The sequence below is a fragment of the Balaenoptera acutorostrata genome, chromosome 5 (assembly GCF_949987535.1).
Source record: "Balaenoptera acutorostrata chromosome 5, mBalAcu1.1, whole genome shotgun sequence".
Lineage (NCBI taxonomy): Eukaryota > Metazoa > Chordata > Mammalia > Artiodactyla > Balaenopteridae > Balaenoptera > Balaenoptera acutorostrata.
In genome coordinates this window covers 9,773,069-9,786,778 of record NC_080068.1, presented here as the reverse complement: position 1 = coordinate 9,786,778, position 13,710 = coordinate 9,773,069, and the positions used below count along the sequence as shown (strand labels likewise).

The following is a 13,710-nucleotide window of genomic DNA, read 5'->3' as shown; positions in this document are numbered from 1 at the left end:
TGTAGTTAAAGTATGTCGCTAAATATGCAGATTATGTTAATTTGGGGGTAGCCAGCCACATTAACCAATTAGAAAGTTGGACTAATTGGAACATTTATCAGGACAGTTCAAAAGGGAATTGAATGGAATGGTGGTTTGATCCAGTAACTGAGTGTCCGTTCTGAATACCTCAGTCTGGGAATTCTCCCAACGGTATTTGGTTTTTCTTAGACACAGAAAACGCCATGCTTTTCACAATCTCGGTTAGCTTGCTGTGTAATTAAGTTGATAGGGATTGCATTCTGTGGCTTCAGTTTAGAAATGAGTGCAGCTCAGGAAGAGATTGTAAGTCTAGGTGTCATCCGTTTACGTGCCGTTATGTTCAACCAATGTTGAACCACATAAAAAGATAAGTTAGTAGAGCACAGGGAACGGTACTCAATATTCTGTAATAACCTATATGGGAAAAGAATCTGAAAAAGAATGAATATATGTATATGTGTAACTGAATTACTTTGCCGTAGGCCTGAAGCTAACACAACATTGTAAATCAATTAAACGCCAATATAAAATAAAAATTAAATTTAAAAAAAGGTAAGTTAGGCCCCCACTAAAACCCTCCTGTCTTTGTTATTGCCCTTCTCAGTTGTAGCTTCTTAGATTTGGACGGTTACTTGGGTCTATTTGATAAATGTTCTTCCCACAGGTAGCTGTTTTGAGAGACCATAACACCCCATGTCTAGGACGTTAAGCGCCCAGTGGCCTGACATACATGAGGGGATTGCCCAAATCTCTCAATGTATTTGAATTAAAAAAAAAAAAAAGGCAAACTAATTAGCCGCTTAAACTTGGCTATTATTCTGAGTCAGCAAACAGGAAATAATTAACACATTGGGTTTATACTAGTAACCAAGGCGGAAACTGAATGAATTCCAAGTTGTTACAGTTTGTCATTGGCTTCATTTCATGACAAGGACTCCCCTTTTCATTCACAGTACATGTGCTTATTTTTAAAAATTGAAAGTAAATCTGAATTAATTCTCAATTTAAAATTTAGGGAAAAAATTACAACTCAGTTAATATTGGACATGTCTGAGATTGATGTAAAGCTAGGAACAGGCATAAATATCTCTATAAATAGGTGTTTGGGCACATGTAATAATAGTCCAGTATTCATTTTGCACAGAGGTAGAAATGGTGATGTTTTCAAATGTTTTGCATTCCAGTGTGTACATTTTATGGAAAAGTTTGTTTTCTCTGTTCTATTTGGAAGAATTGTCCTCGGCCATTTTTCCTTCAAATTGCCTTTAAAGTCAATGCATAAAATTGATTTTTAGAATTAAGTGACTTAATCAATTTGAAATCAATGCTTTAGTTGTTTCATAATTTATACTGTTGTCAAGATTACATTACTAAACCCCGGGCCAAGGGTACTTTTATGAAAGGGAAGAAAGAAATAGGCTAATTAAGTGTCAAAATTAATTATTTATCCTCATTTTCTTTTCAAATTATATTGTTCTTCTTGGGTACTGCGCATGGATTGCTGCCCTGTTGGCTGCTACTGACTAAGCACATCTACTACTGAGTCTGTTTCATTTCATTTAAATAACAGTGCTTTCATTTTCTTTTTTGGAACACTTATAACTGCTCAGAATTCAGGGACATATCGAAATTAAGAATTTCTGATTTTGCCTTTCATTGACAAATTTACCTTATACACATGCAGCCTGAAAAATAGTTGCTCATGATTAAACACTTGTGTTTCTTTCGAGACGTTCTTGACATGGTGCCAATACATTTTAATAAATTAACCACCTTGTACGCACTATCAGGCATAATGCATTGTGAATGGACTTTGACTAAGGTCGGTGTAGAGTGGCTATAATCCGAAGCATGGCATGGAGCTTATAAATTATAAAGTCCACAAGATCTTGTGCCAGAATGAGGACATTCACTCCATAATATTTTGATAAGTTAACATTGAAGGCAAGGCAGTAGACAACAAAAGTGTGTTGTCTGCACATCACTAGCTGTGTGACCCGGGTAAGCTGTGTGCCCACTCTGAGCCTGCTGTTCTCAAGGGAGGGGCAAGTACCAGGGAGGGATTTTTGTGAGGATTTACATGAGATAATTAATGTCAAGCACCTGATAGTACCTGGCTGATGAATAAGTGTCTGAGGGAGAGAAGGTGTAAAGAAAGAAAAGATTGATTTTGATTCCCCCTGTTGGCTACAAGGAAAGTTTCAGGCACACACAAAAAGTGTTAGCCAAAGCACATAACAGCTGTGTTCAGAACTCTGTACCATTAAATCATCTCCCAAAGCACTCCTGAATTCTAAGAAAACCAACCGTACTGCTAATTGAATGGTCACTAAAGTACCCTTGTTAATGTTCATTATAATTGGTTACATGTTAGAGTTAAGGATCTGTTCTGGGCAAAAAAGTATTTAGTACAGCGCTCGTTTTCTAACACTTGTGTGACCAAAATCTTGGCTGCCTGTACACCGATGCAGAAATGAGATGCAGAGACGGAGTTTTGGAGGAGAAAGAAAGGGTAGCTTTATTCTTTGCCAGGCAAAGAGGGGAACACAGCAGGCTAGCACCTCAAGAACAGTGCCCCCCTCCCTGGGGAATAGGGGGAGGTCTTACAGTCAGGGCTTGTGGTCAGGGGTATGCAGTAAGGATCAAGGCAGTAACAGTCCTGCATTCTTCTTTCTTCTGCAGAGTTTCAGAAGGGTGGGGTTGCTGACAGGATTAGGGTGTGTGCAGGGTCTCAGGTGGTCAGTCTGCTAATCTTGATGAGTTTCTCTGGGGCCCTTTAATCTTGCCTCAGGTGGTTTCCTGGCTGCTCCCCGCTTGATTTGCAACTGTTCGAATCTGCCCTTTGGAACTCAGGGAAGGTCATGGAGGCTGGAGTCTTGCCTGCAAGAAATGGGGAACAAAAAGGCCTCTGTGCCTGGGAGCCCCACAGGCCCCGCTCCGTTTCACATGGAGGCAATGTTCCCATAATAGTAAAATCATTATAAGTTTTTTGTTGCAGCCTTTTTGCATAGTGGGGTCACACTTAGTACTTTCTGACACTGAACCCTTGATTAGGAAACAAACCCAATTCTAACATGTTTATAATTTGTTAAGTGTTTTCAAGGACTATTTTGAAGTCAAATGTGTAAGCCCCTTGTATCAGTTTGGCTTAAAGGAGTCACTGCTGTAATAGCACCGCTCCAGGTGGTTTCTTCCCAAGACACCTGGACATTTCCCAGGTGTTAGTGCCTGTAACTTGTCAAGCTTTGCCTTCAGCCCATTAACATTAGAGTCAAGAATAAAGCTGATCTATCACTTACCTTTCACTTGGGAAGAATTGGCACAGTCAGTTACAAACAAAATCTTTGGCAAGATAAACACTAGAATAGTTAAGCAATATTGACATTGGAAACCAAAATCATGAGAGAGTGAAAAATAGCATGCCGTATTTTATGTGCCGTCTTGCAACTAAAATGTTAAGACCTTTTCAACTTCCAGGACAGGGGTGCGTGCGTGTGTGTGTGTGTGTGTGTGTGTGTGTGTTTTACACTATAACTTGTAATAAGATTTTTGGTGATTGCCAGGATATTACCAACTGAAGCAAACATTTCTCTTTTCATCAGTGATGCTTGTGGTATATACCACAGGGGTACAAGATGAAAATATTTGCGCTTCTTAATTTTATCTGATACTTCACATTTCTACTTTTATCTGTTTAATGATGCACATAATTAACATAAATAGATACTTAGTCATATATTAAGGGGAGTAGCTGCCTAAAAGCAAATTTTTATATGAGTGTGTAATCAAAAATGTTCAAAGACCACTCCAGTAGACACTGAAGAGAGACTCATTCATTGATTCGAGGTCATTTATCAGAAGAAAAAAACATGTAGAAGAAAGGAAAAATATTTTACTATAGTATATATTTCATATTTTTAATTAAATACTTTTATATTAAGCTTCATATTGCTTCAGTGCTGTTTGAGGAACTTAAACTATGTTTTTTGGCTGCGTTGGGTCTTCATTGCTGCGCACGAGCTTTCTCTAGTTGTGGCGAGCGGGGGCTACTCTTCATTTTGGTGTGCGGGCTTCTCATTGCGGTGGTTTCTCTTGTTGTGGAGCACAGGCTTCAGTAGTTGCGGCATGTGGGCTCAGTAGCTGTGTCTCAGGGGCTCTAAAGCGCAGGCTCAGTAGTTGCGGCATGTGGGCTCAGTAGCTGTGGCTTAGGGGCTCTAAAGCACAGGCTCAGTAGTTGTGGCGCACAGGCTTCGTTGCTCTGCGGCATGTGGGATCTTCCTGGACCAGGGCTCAAACCCATGTCCCCTGCATTGGCAGGCAGATTCTTAAGCACTGCACCACCAGGGAAGTCCCTTAAACTATTTTTTATAGTTTCCTTTGTGTCCTTTCATGTTATTCACCCTCATTAATACTGTGCGTAACTATAGAAGACAGAGAGCCTGAGTGTTGTTTACTGATGCCCTAGCATTCATTGCTAGGGCATCATACACTTAACAGGAATATTTTGTTGGCTGTGTCTTACTTTCCTCATCACGTTAATGAGTTGTAATTAGCTTTATTGAGATAACTGAGTATGTAATCATTTTAAGGGTTTATGTGTAATATATGAATACTTGGATTGGGCTTGTAGAATAAGGTAGTAAAAAACTTCCTCTTCAAAGGGTGATGTGAATTACTTTTGCCTTAGGCTAATCTTGAAAGAAACCTCTCTTGATGGTCTCCCTTGAGGAAGTAATTGGCCTTGGCTAGGTCCAAGATAGAGTATATTTTACTAACCTTACTCCATTGTGAGATTAGCTCTAATATGTCAAAAGAAAAATCGTGATAGGTGGAACAGAGTTTTAGTAAAATTGAGATGTTATGATATTAACAGGAATTATATTAATTCAAGTTTTATTTTCCTTTCAGTTCGCAGGAAGATGAAAGACCTATGTCACCTTTCTATTTGAGGTACTTATTTGATTTTTATTGGTCTGTTACAGGGAATTGCGGAGGGTTAAGGCTTCTTTGGGTTTATTTGCCCACGTTAGTTCTTTTCAATAGAATATTCTGTGATGTGGCCAGACTAAGCTTATTGGAATCCCTCACCATAATGTTCATGCTATATTTTTCTTCTCTTTTGTTTAAGAAATCTTAGAACAAATTTTAACGAAGTTGAAAAGACTAAAATAAGATATTTGGTTTTAAATTCAAAGATGTCAAGCTAGCCATTTTAATTTCAAAATCTGCCTAATGATTAGGGTGTAACCTAAATTTTAAAATCTCTGTTCTTTACATACATGCAGGTGGGGAGGGTTCTGAGCCTAAGCCTCACTTGCTGAAGAAGTCTTGGCTTATGTTAGGTCATTTTCTAGATAGTAGTGAAGTGTGAAACTAATATTCAGCAAGTTCTTAGAGTTCAGGATTATTTTCTAAAGTTTATAAAGCCAGAATGACAACTCTTAAAACATGTAAGTTTACATCAGAGTAGATGTTAGATGAGATCACTTCCCTCCAGACTAAGAAGTTGTTGTATTGATGTGATTTTCAGTGAACCATCCCACTTAGGTATCAATAATAACCTAGAACCAGGCTTTTCTTACTGCATTGCTTTCCTCACTACCTACCCACTTCAGTGGCTTAGAAACTATAATTGAAAGTAATATGACCATATAAATTCAAGTTTAAATTGCTGAAGTTTTTTTTTTGTTTTTCTTTTAACCTTTCCTCAATTTTGAATTCTACTTTTTAAAAAGCAGTGTCGGGTGTGGAGGAAAGGGAACCCTCTTGCTCTCTTGGTGGGAATGTAAATTGATACAGCCACTATGGAGAACAGTATGGAGGTTCCTTAAAAAACTAAAAATAGAACTACCATACCACCCAGCAATCCCACTACTGGGCATATACCCTGAGAAAACCATAATTCAAAAAGAGTCATGTACCACAATGTTCACTGCAGCTCTACTTACAATAGCCAGGACATGGAAGCAACCTAAGTGTCCATCATCGGATGAATGGATAAAGAAGAAGTTGCACATGTATACAATGGAATATTACTCAGCCATAAAAAGAAACGAAACTGAGTTATTTGTAGTGAGGTGGATGGACCTAGAGTCTGTCATACAGAGTGAAGTAAGTCAGAAAGAGAAAAACAAATACCGTATGCTAACACATATATATGGAATCTAAAAAAAAATGGTTCTGAGGAGCCTAGGGGCAGGACAGGAATGAAGACGCAGACGTGGAGAGTGGACTTGAGGACACGGGGAGGGGGAAGGGTAAGCTGGGACGAAGTGAGAGAGTGGCATGGACTTATATATACTACCAAGTGTAAAATAGATAGCTAGTGGGAAGCAGCCGCATAGCACGGGGAGATCAGCTCGGTGCTTTTCTGACCACCTAGAGGGGTGGGATAGGGAGGGTGGGAGGGAGACGCAAGAGGGAGGAGATATGGGGATATATGTATACGTATAGCTGATTCACTTTGTTATACAGCAGAAAATAACCCACCATTGTAAAGCAATTATACTCCAATAAAGATGTGGGAAAAAAAAAAAAGCAGTGTCAGGGTATCACATAAATATTTTGTTTTTGAGTCTGATTTGTTGCAATAGTCTCAGTGTTAGATTTAGACTTTAATTCAACCACCACAGTTCCGAAATGTGTCATAGGGCGTCAGGCTTGGCCAAGTAACTGCTTTGCAGTAGTGCTCTGCCCTTTAGCGACTTGAAGCTTGTTGCGTAATCACTTTGTGGCAAGACAGGGAACATCTGAGGTTTCAGTTTGAGACAACATGGTGGTCCATTTGCTTCATCCTGGTTTCCTGCCAACCAAATCAGCACATTCTGGTTCATAGGCTGTCTTGACTGTGCAATTACTGTAAACCCATGAGGACATCCTTGCTGGGTACACAGTGATGCTAGTACTCATTATGTAAATACACACAGTAATATCAAACAAATGATTATCATATATTAATGGAAATCAGGTTTTACACAGTACAGAAGACTCTAGCACCAGATCATGACAACTAATGAAAACTATTCTCTGAATGTCTTAGTTTTATTACTCTGGGTAGCATCAATCTATGTTTTACATAGTATTGAATTTTATTTATTTATTTTTACTACTGTTTTAAAAAGCAGATGGGGAAAATGGACTTATAAGTTGTAAGTCCTCAGATACACATAATTGTGTTTTAGACTGTAAATTTTGTAATTATCTAGAGTAATTCTGTAGTCTTGAAAAAAGAAATTCTGTACTTCCTAAATGAAAGCAAAAAAATGTAAAGAAAATTAGTATATTTACTGAACTCTCGATAGAAGCTATTTGACCTTTCAATGTTTAGAGTCATAAAAACTAAAATATGATCAAAGTAGGGGAGAAAATGAATGTGCATACTAGCCCACATTTACAGTAGTGGTAAAGTTGCAGAGAAAGGAAAAGTTACCAGCAGGCATTCTTTTCATGTGAGGGGAATTTAAACTAAGTGGAGATATTTCATAAATGCAAAACTCGTAATTATTTGGCCTGAAATTAAAAATTTCAAATGTAGTTTCTTTTTCTGAATAACATTACATGATAATCTTAAAAATTATGTAAGAATTAGGTTGGTACAAGTTAACTTAGCTTTTTTTCTTACCCACTTGACATGAAATAGGGAGAATCTATTGATAAAACATGAACTTTTTTTTTAAATTATTTGCATGGCTGGTTTGAGATTGACTTTTCTTGAGTTAATCTAGCGTACAGAATTCAAGTAGAAAAAGGAAAACATGATTGTTGATTATGACTAAGTTCTAGATTTTGGGACTAGAAACAGAAACATGTCCACTGATAATTTAATTTATAAATCAGTGCACTTTTTTTTTTTTTTTTTTGCGCTTCCTCTAGTAAGAGCAAATGAATGCTTAAACATTTTAAATAAATTTTTGTAATGTCCTTGTCTTCTATTCCTTTCCCTCCAACTTTATTATAATTCCTTTGCTGCAGTGTTAGAAAAGGGGAGCCATTACATGACTAATGAATTTCATAATGATGATTAACATGATGAAAAACTAAGTTGGCTCTTTTAAATCCAAAATAATTTTTTCTGTGCCTTTGAAAAGTAAAAAATGATTGGTAGTGGCAAAATGCTATCTTCCCTGGCTAAGGATATTGAATACTAAATATTATGTGTTGACAGTGTTAATTGGTCGGGTTTTTCAGGGGAGGAAAGGCCCAATCAAGAGATGAGACACATCTGAGGTGGGTCTTCACCAGAAGTAGATTCAGCCACAAGCAGCTAGGCAGAGGGGATGGGGTATTTAACGGAGGGGTATTCCGTTTTGTGGTTTATTCTGAGAGGTCCGACATAAGGTAGAATGGCAAATCTCAGTGGCTGCAAGTTTGGGAGTGGGCTGTCTTCAGGTAGACCAAATCAAAACAGAGAGAAGATGAGGGCAAAGCAGGCCTCCCATTTCAGAGGAAGGAGAATAGCTGCTCTGTAAAGGACCTCAGATACAGTAGATCAGACAGGCATCCAGCAATTGGAGTGGAGACGAGGTGCATTATTTATAGCAACAAGAGAGGGTCCTTCCTGTGGCTGGGGGTAGGGAGGTCGGTTACAGGAACAGAGGCCGAGAGGGGCCATTTCAGTCACTACCTTGCTCCACCGTTCACCCTGTAGAATTGCGGTTTCTGTGATTGCTATTCTAACATCTACGGCTGAACCACATGTTAGTCTGCTGTACGTTTCCACTGCCTTCAGGCCTTTCTGTAGTAAGGTAGGCCTCTTATAAATAGGCATGCACTCAGATGTTCTCATTCTAGATGAATAGTCTTCTGTGATAAGAACTCTGTCTTCTTTCATTCCAGTACTTCTCCAACCTAACCTAATTCACCATAGAGCCATTTGTCCTTTTTTGCAAAGGAAAGAAATAGTAGCTACAAATCTACACCTGCCACCATCCCATGTGGCAAGTTTACTGCAGCTACAGTAGCTCAAACAGTAGGTGTCATTGTTCCCCAGATGCTCCTTAGAGATTACCTGCCCTGTTGAAGTGATTAAGAGAATGAAAGGGAAGGACCGGTTATACCAAACCCTTAGTGAGATTGCCGCAAATAAACACGAACCTGCATGCTAAGGGTGCAGAACATGCTTGGCAAAGATGCCCACACCCTGGCCTCTGTCCTAGTCTAGGCTGGAATCCCGGAAAAGGAGCCCCTACCTCAGTTGCTCAGATCAGTGTGAAAGCAGCTTGCAGCAGGTGTTCTTCTGTGCCGCATGCACGCTGCTGTCTGAATTCTTTTGGTGGCATCCAGTCAGATCCGGTTGGGATCTGTTGCTAGTTCTACTTCTATTTATCTAAGTCTTCAGTGTTGCCAAGCCCAGGTTTTGATTTCTGTGGTTATTTCCACTGGGAGATGGGTTCTTGATCTCCACTTTCTATTCCTCCTCGTCTCTACCTGCTCGCTCCCACCTCCCCACACTATCTTCACCTTCCCTATGGCCAGGGTCAGGTCCTGTCCTCATCCTAGCCCATCTAACTTTGACCCATGAATTCCTTTTTTACGAATACCTAAATTTTACATATACCTAGCACCCGTCTTTGCCTGTGCTTTATGAAAATCCTGAATCTATGCTTCAGGGACTGCATACCTATAACCAGTTTTATTCACTGGGCTCTAAACAACTCACCTGGCCTCTGAGTAGTGTCTCATTCCTTACCTAACACTTGTCTTCTAGCATCTGCACTGATCCTCTTGTTTTCCCCTTCTCATTTTGGGCTTCACTGAAACCTTGAAATTAAGTCTTTATCAATTTCAGCCCAAGTTTTAATACTCATCATGCAAATTGAAGCTGAATTACTATTTTAGCAGATTTGGAATTGCTTAGGGTCAGTTTCAGTATTTCATATGTTTTCTTTTCTTTTTTTTTTTTAATTGGAGTATAATTGCTTTACAATATTGTGTTAGTTTCTGCTGTATGATGAAGTGAATCAGCTACATGTATACCTATATCCCCTCCCTCTTAGACCTCCCTCCCACCCCCTCATATGTTTTCTAATTTTCCTGAATCAGGAACATCAATTAGATTTATTTCAAAATTAGCTGTTTGGCACACAAACTCATTCTTTAGGATTTTATTAACTTTTTATTCTTAGACTCCAGGAAGCATCAATTTTATGAAAGTCTTTACTGCAGAATTTATGTTGAAGAAAAAATTTAGCTTTGGATAAATTCAGATTTAAATAGATACTAGATGGGATCTGGGAATTATATCATACCACTCTTATCTTGATATGTAGAAAAATTATTTCTAACTCATCTTTAGATAGCTTTTTGGGGATTACCTTTCCAAACAACTTGTGCTAGAATTTCTGTTTGTTGTTTGGCGGGGGGGTAGTATTATTAAATTTTTAATAGTTTATTTTTCTCCTTAAGCATAATGTATGTTTTCTAAATTATCATTTTGAGGTAAAAAGCTCTTATTATCAGATGGGATAGTTTGGAGAAGTGTATCATACCATACATTGTGTTTGTTTATAAGCCTGTTTCAGGCTACTAACTAAAAAGTAGAACAAATAAGCAGGCTGTTTATTTAATTATCTACTTGATTTTTCTTCCCCAAGATGATAAAGTCAGCTAGATATTTTGGGTGTCTTTAGACACAGATAACTATATATTTAAATTGTTTTTACCTTGTCCGTTTTGACTACAACAGTATTTCTAAACTGAGGAGATACATCACCTCTGCTTATGGAGCTCTTTTTTCTTTTTTTCTTGGTGGTAATATATAAATAAAATAAAATTTGCCATTTAAACAACTTTAAATTATTTTTCAATTGCAATAAAATACACATAACATAAAATTTACCACCTTATACATTTTTAAGTACATTTCCACTAGTAATGCACAAGAGTCCTGTTTTTCTACATACTTGTCAATATTTGTTATTTTTCTATTTTTTGATAATACTATCTTAATGGTGTGAAGTATATGGAGCTCATTAAAGTTGCCTGGGTCTCACTGGCCAAGATTCTGAGTCTCAAGTAGGCTGGGTGTCCATATTTTCAAAAAGTGTCACAGAACAGTCTTTTCAGCAAATAGTGCTGGGAAAACCGGATATCCACATGCAGAAGTATGAAGTTGAACCCTTACCTAATGAACCCTTACCTAACACCATATACAAAAATTAACTCAAAATAGATCAAAGATCTACATACAAGAGCTAAAACTACAAAATTCTTAGAAGAAAACATTGGGCAAAAGCTCCATGACATTGGATTTGGCAATGATTTCCTAGGTGTGACACCAAAGGCACAGGAAACAAAAGGAAAAAATAGATAAATTGGACTTCTTTAAATTTTTTAAAATTTTATGATCAAAAAAATAACATTATCAAAAGAAGAAAAAGGCAACTCACAAAATGGGGGGAAATATTTGCAAATCATATATCTGATAAGGGATTAATATCTAGAACAGATAGAGAACTCCTAAAACTCAACAAAAAACAAACACAACACAATTAAAAAATGGGCAAAAGACTTGAATTGGCATTTCTCCAGAGAACATATACAAATGGCCAATAAGCACATGAAAAGATGCTCCACATCACTAATCATCAGGGATATACAAATCAAAACTACGATGAGACACTACCTCATACCCAGTTGGATGGCTACTATGATAATAATAATAATAATAATAATAATAATAATAACAAGTATTGGTAAAGATAACAAGAAATTGAATCACTTGTGCATTCCTGGTTGAAATGTAAAATGTTGCAGCCACTAGCAAAATTAGTAAAGGTGGTTCCTCAAAAAATTAAACTTAGAATTACCGTATGATCCAGGAGTTCCATTTCTGGGTATATACTCAAAAGAATTGAAAGTAGGGTCCCAAAGAGATGTTTGTGCACCCATGGTCAAAATAGCATTATTCACAATAGCCAAAAGATGGAAGCAACCCAAATGTTCATCAATGGATGAATGGATAAACAAAATGCAGACTATACAGTGGAGTATTATTCCGCCTTTAAAAAGGAAAGAACTTTTAACACATACACAACATGGATGAACCTTGAGGACATTTATACTAAGTGGAATAAGCCAATAACAAAAAGACAAATACTGTAAAATTCCACTTACATGAAATACCTAATGTAGTCAAATTCATAGGGACATAAAATAGAAGGGTGGTTGCCAGGGGCTTGGTGAAAGGGGAGATTCAGGAGTTATTGTTTAAGAATAGGAATTTCAGTTTCACAAGATGAAAAGAGTTCTAGAGATGAATGATGGTGAGGGCTGTGCAGCAATGTGAATGTACTTAATGCCACTGGATGTACACTTAAAAATGATGAAGATGGTAAATTTTGTATTATGTGTATTTTACGACAATAAAAAAGTTAGAGGGAAAAAGTGTCATAAAGTGATGCACACCCTTGGCTGAAAATCACTGAACCAGACCAACAGTATAATTATTTTATACTGAAGAATGGTTATAAACTTTACTACTGTTTATCATACCATTCTTTAGGGATTCAATACTGAGTTCTTGACATCTGAGAATCAGTTATATTTTTTGCATAGTAAGAGAGAAGTACAGATTCTGAGTTTAATTCTATCAATGTTAATTAAAATATTAAACATATATTTAGGCTATACTGAGAAACAAAGATAAATTATATAAATTTTTATATTTTTATGCTTCTCTTCATATCTTTCCTCAGCATGAAAAAGCAAAGGAGAAATTTACTTGTAGAAAATGATGCCTTTGTAGCCATTCTGTCTAGATCTCTTACTGCATGAAAAAGCAAAGGAGAAATTTACTTGTAGAAAATGATGCCTTTGTAGCCATTCTGTCTAGATCTCTTACTGCTTCATTTTTCATTCTCCCTGCCTCCCTATAGACTTCTGTTTGTAAGAACTTAAGATTTTAATAAAATGTAAACCTCTAGGTTAAAAGCAGACTAGCTTTGTCTGATATAACTACTCCCAGCTTCCCATTTAAATTCTAATGATGATATAAAAGACAAAAACTAGAGACAATTTTATAACAATGATGAAGAAAACTGTAGGGGCTTCCCTAGTGGTGCAGTGGTTAAGAGTCCTCCTGCCAATGCAGGGGACACAGGTTCGAGCCCTGGGCCAGGAAGATCCCACATGCCACGGAGCAGCTAAGCCCGCGAGCCACAACTACTGAGCCCCCGTGCCACAACTACTGAGCCCGTGTGCCACAACTACTGAAGCCCACATGCCTAGAGCCTGTGCTCCACAACAAGAGAAGCCACTGCCATGAGAAGCCCACACACTGTGACGAAGAGTAGCCCCCGCTCACCACAACTAGAGAAAAGCCTGCATGCAGCAACAAAGACCCAACGCAGCCAAAAATAAATAAATAAATAAATAAATTTATTTTTTAAAAAAAGAAGAAAACTGTAAGTCAAAGGCAACGTCATCAATGGAGATGAACTGAGAAACGTATTTTCGCCTTGCAGGCTTCATGTTTCATCATCTAAACAACATAGTGAGCACAAAGAGAGAAGGAAGGCAAAAGAAACTGACTTGGATTCCTTCCAGTATCTACTGCACTGACCAGAAAAGCAAGTGACATTCCCCCAACTGAGCAGAAACTTATTTTCTGAACCATCCAGAGCTGAGTTTTGTATTCTTTTTCACCTCCCATTTAGAGACTAGAACATTAAGTACACAGAACAACAGAGA

The 13,710-nt window shown here is 37.7% G+C and overlaps 1 protein-coding gene across 10 annotated transcripts in view; it reads left to right on the top strand.

The window, feature by feature from the left end:
- The window catches only part of FAM13A (family with sequence similarity 13 member A), a 340,103-nt gene that overhangs the window by 249,019 nt on the left and 77,374 nt on the right, over positions 1-13,710 (top strand). For 8 of the 10 annotated variants that reach the window (XR_009008361.1, XR_009008360.1, XM_057546846.1 and 5 more), the window contains one exon: positions 4,930-4,971. The exons of 1 other annotated variant lie outside the window; for it this stretch is intronic. Coding sequence is in view for 7 of the 9 variants with exons in the window: in XM_057546846.1 (XP_057402829.1) it covers positions 4,930-4,971 (42 nt within the window). In the remaining 2 variants the exon portion in view is untranslated. Of the gene's footprint in view, positions 1-4,575; positions 4,593-4,929; positions 4,972-13,710 lie in introns of those variants that run through there. One more of the 10 variants, XM_057546850.1, reaches the window with a different exon arrangement.